Raw genomic sequence first — 2616 nt, forward strand, 5'->3', positions numbered from 1 at the left:
GGTTTGAAAGGTCATTGGTTAAATGGTGTGTAGCTGCTGTATCTGGATACCAGTTCATGTCTTGTGATGGAGATGAAGAGGTGAGAAGAAAAGCTGAAGGGGGAGGAGGTACACACTCATAAGCATGATCAAATCTGTGAAAACACTTTGCTGCAGTATGGCCGGGTTTGAGGCACAATTGACAAGTGGGCCTCTGAGATGTATAACCGGCATTTGGGAAAAATTGAGGGGGACCACGTCCTCTCCCTCTACCACGTCCTCTTCTTCCAGAGGAGTAATTGTTGGAGGAAAAATTCCTTTGTTGCTTGGAAAAATTATTGGAAGATCCTTGACGTTGGGCTACATTTATAGATGAAACAGCCAAGTCAATTGGCGTGTGTTGTTGCTCCAAACGTTGCTCATAGGTGAGCAAGTGGGCATAGAGATCTTCTAAAGTAACAGGCTCGATCCGAGTGGTAATAGATGTTACCAGGGAGTTGTATTCTCCAGAAAGCCCTGCAAGAATATGTAATATGAGCTCTGAATCTTTCATAGGTTCACCAATGGCAGCCAAAGTGTGAGATAAATTTTGGGCCTTCTGAAAATAATCAGAAATGGAGAGACTGTTCTTCTTCATAGTTGATATTTGATAGCGAATTTGTATGATGCGGGCTTTGGATTCGGAAGCAAATATCTTCTCTAGCAAAACCCAAACTTCACGTGAAGTTTTAATGCCATAAACATGAGGCAAAATAGCTTCTGTCAGCGTGGAAACAATAGCACCGAGAATGAGCTTGTCCTACTGATACCACAATTTATACGCTGGATTGGGTATGGACATCGAAGGGGAAGATGTAGTGGCTACAGAATCAATTAATTTTGGTGGACATGGAACATCACCAGTGACATGACCATATAAATCATTTCCCTTAAGATAAGGGACAATTTGGGTGCACCAAGTCATGTGATTATCACGATCAAGTTTAACTAAATTGGAAGGATGGAAAGACATAGGGACTAGGGAGGAAGATGAAGAAGCCATGGATTTAGACGTTGGTCGTATATAGCTCTAATACCATATAATGAAAACAATAACTGTATAATATAATTGTAATCAGCCCATCTGAACTATGGGTTTAGTATTCTATTTAAAGAATTAATTACAAACAAACTAAGCCAAAATATATGGCTTGTTATACCAGAATAATAATCTCTTGATTTGTTGAGATATTATCTAAAACTTAAATAACAAGCATTTGAATTTGAATCTTCAGAAACATTTGAATTTGAATCTTCCAATATCTTATCTGCAAAAGATTTAAGTTTGAATTCTGGATTGAGTTGTTGTGAAGCTTCTTTATTTCCAATATGATCGTTGTTATCCCACAACAAACCCTCAGATATTGCTTCAGAAAAATATGTAGCATATTCGATGACATTTTTGTATCCACAAGACCTGTCCACCTTTTGTGCTACGAACTTTGAAGACTCTCTATCCCAAAGCATCAACCGGGTTGCTTTTGCTTTCACAATTTCCCCAGTAGAAAGTGATAAACTATAGTTGACAGTAATGGGTTCAAATGTCTCAAGGAAAGTAATATTCAGAAGCCTTTTGATAGCGTCATGCCTCGTTTTCATTTCGATTTTCCTTGTAGGGTCAGCAAGAAAACCAAGGATGAGTCTAACCATCCCTTTCTTAAGCACAGTCTCCTTTGGGTTCACTTGCTTAAGATGAGCAACATCCACTGATTCTTCCTTGTGCACAGATTCAGATATTGTGCGAACCCCAATTTTTCTGTAAATTTCAAGCAACTTTCTCCGAGGTAAAGAAGGCAACCTTTCCTGAGGGTACCATACAAATATAGGTTGAGGACAAAACTGATCAAAAAGATCCTTCAGTTGGAGATCGTCAGCAATGAAAACATCATGCTTGTAGGACAGCAAAATTCCATCTGAGCCTGAACCAACGGGTAATTTCACCAAGCAATCAGCCAAAGTTTTCTCAGTTTTTTCACTCCAGTGCTTCGAAACATACACCCAGAACTTACAACAATCAGCATTCAACAATGGTTGTCCTGAACTTTCCCAAACCTTCCAAAGCTTGCAGTAATCATCAACTGAAGGATTGTGCCTAACATGGAAAGCATTGGAGAAAAAGTTCAATAACTTTGGATCATAGTGTTTCTCCAAAACTTGCAACTGCAAACTGAAGAGACCATCCTCATCATGCAAAGCACATTCCCTGGGGCCGACCCACTTACCAATCTGACTTTCATTTGGGATCCAAATCCTTTTGGTAGCTTCACTGTCTGGCTTCCAATTAAACTCACTCAAGTAGTTGTATATTCTGACTATTGTAGAAAATTGATCGAGATGGAAATCAAGGTGGCTGGAAATCAATGGGCATCCTTTTTCCACATCAACAGTAACGTCAATTGCTCTGAGCTCTTCTTTGTAGGATGTAATACTAGAACCATAAAAGCCTTCATCAAGAAAAGGTCCATCAGTATGCTTCAAATAAGAGCCCCAATGGGAATTGAACAGTAAGCACTCGTTTGGAGGCCTATATCCAACATGGGTCTTCAACCATTTTTGAGAAATTTCTTCCCAGAATTTGTCCGGAAATGAATAATCCCA

At 39.4% G+C, this 2616-nt stretch overlaps 1 protein-coding gene and 1 non-coding gene across 2 annotated transcripts in view; both read right to left on the reverse strand.

The window, feature by feature from the left end:
* Positions 1-396: 396 nt before the first annotated feature.
* On the reverse strand, positions 397-535 carry LOC132176783 (small nucleolar RNA Z247). Its single transcript, XR_009439641.1, has one exon. It is a non-coding gene; the product is annotated as a small nucleolar RNA Z247 (small nucleolar RNA).
* A 674-nt stretch (positions 536-1209) lies between these two features.
* Positions 1210-2616, reverse strand: part of LOC132174000 (uncharacterized) — a 7507-nt gene continuing 6100 nt past the window's right edge. The window contains exon 4 of the mRNA XM_059585718.1: positions 1210-2542. Coding sequence (XP_059441701.1) covers positions 1210-2542 — 1333 coding nt within the window. The remainder of the gene's footprint in view (positions 2543-2616) is intronic.

This window comes from Corylus avellana, chromosome ca3 (genome assembly GCF_901000735.1).
Source record: "Corylus avellana chromosome ca3, CavTom2PMs-1.0".
Taxonomy (NCBI): Eukaryota; Viridiplantae; Streptophyta; class Magnoliopsida; order Fagales; family Betulaceae; genus Corylus; species Corylus avellana.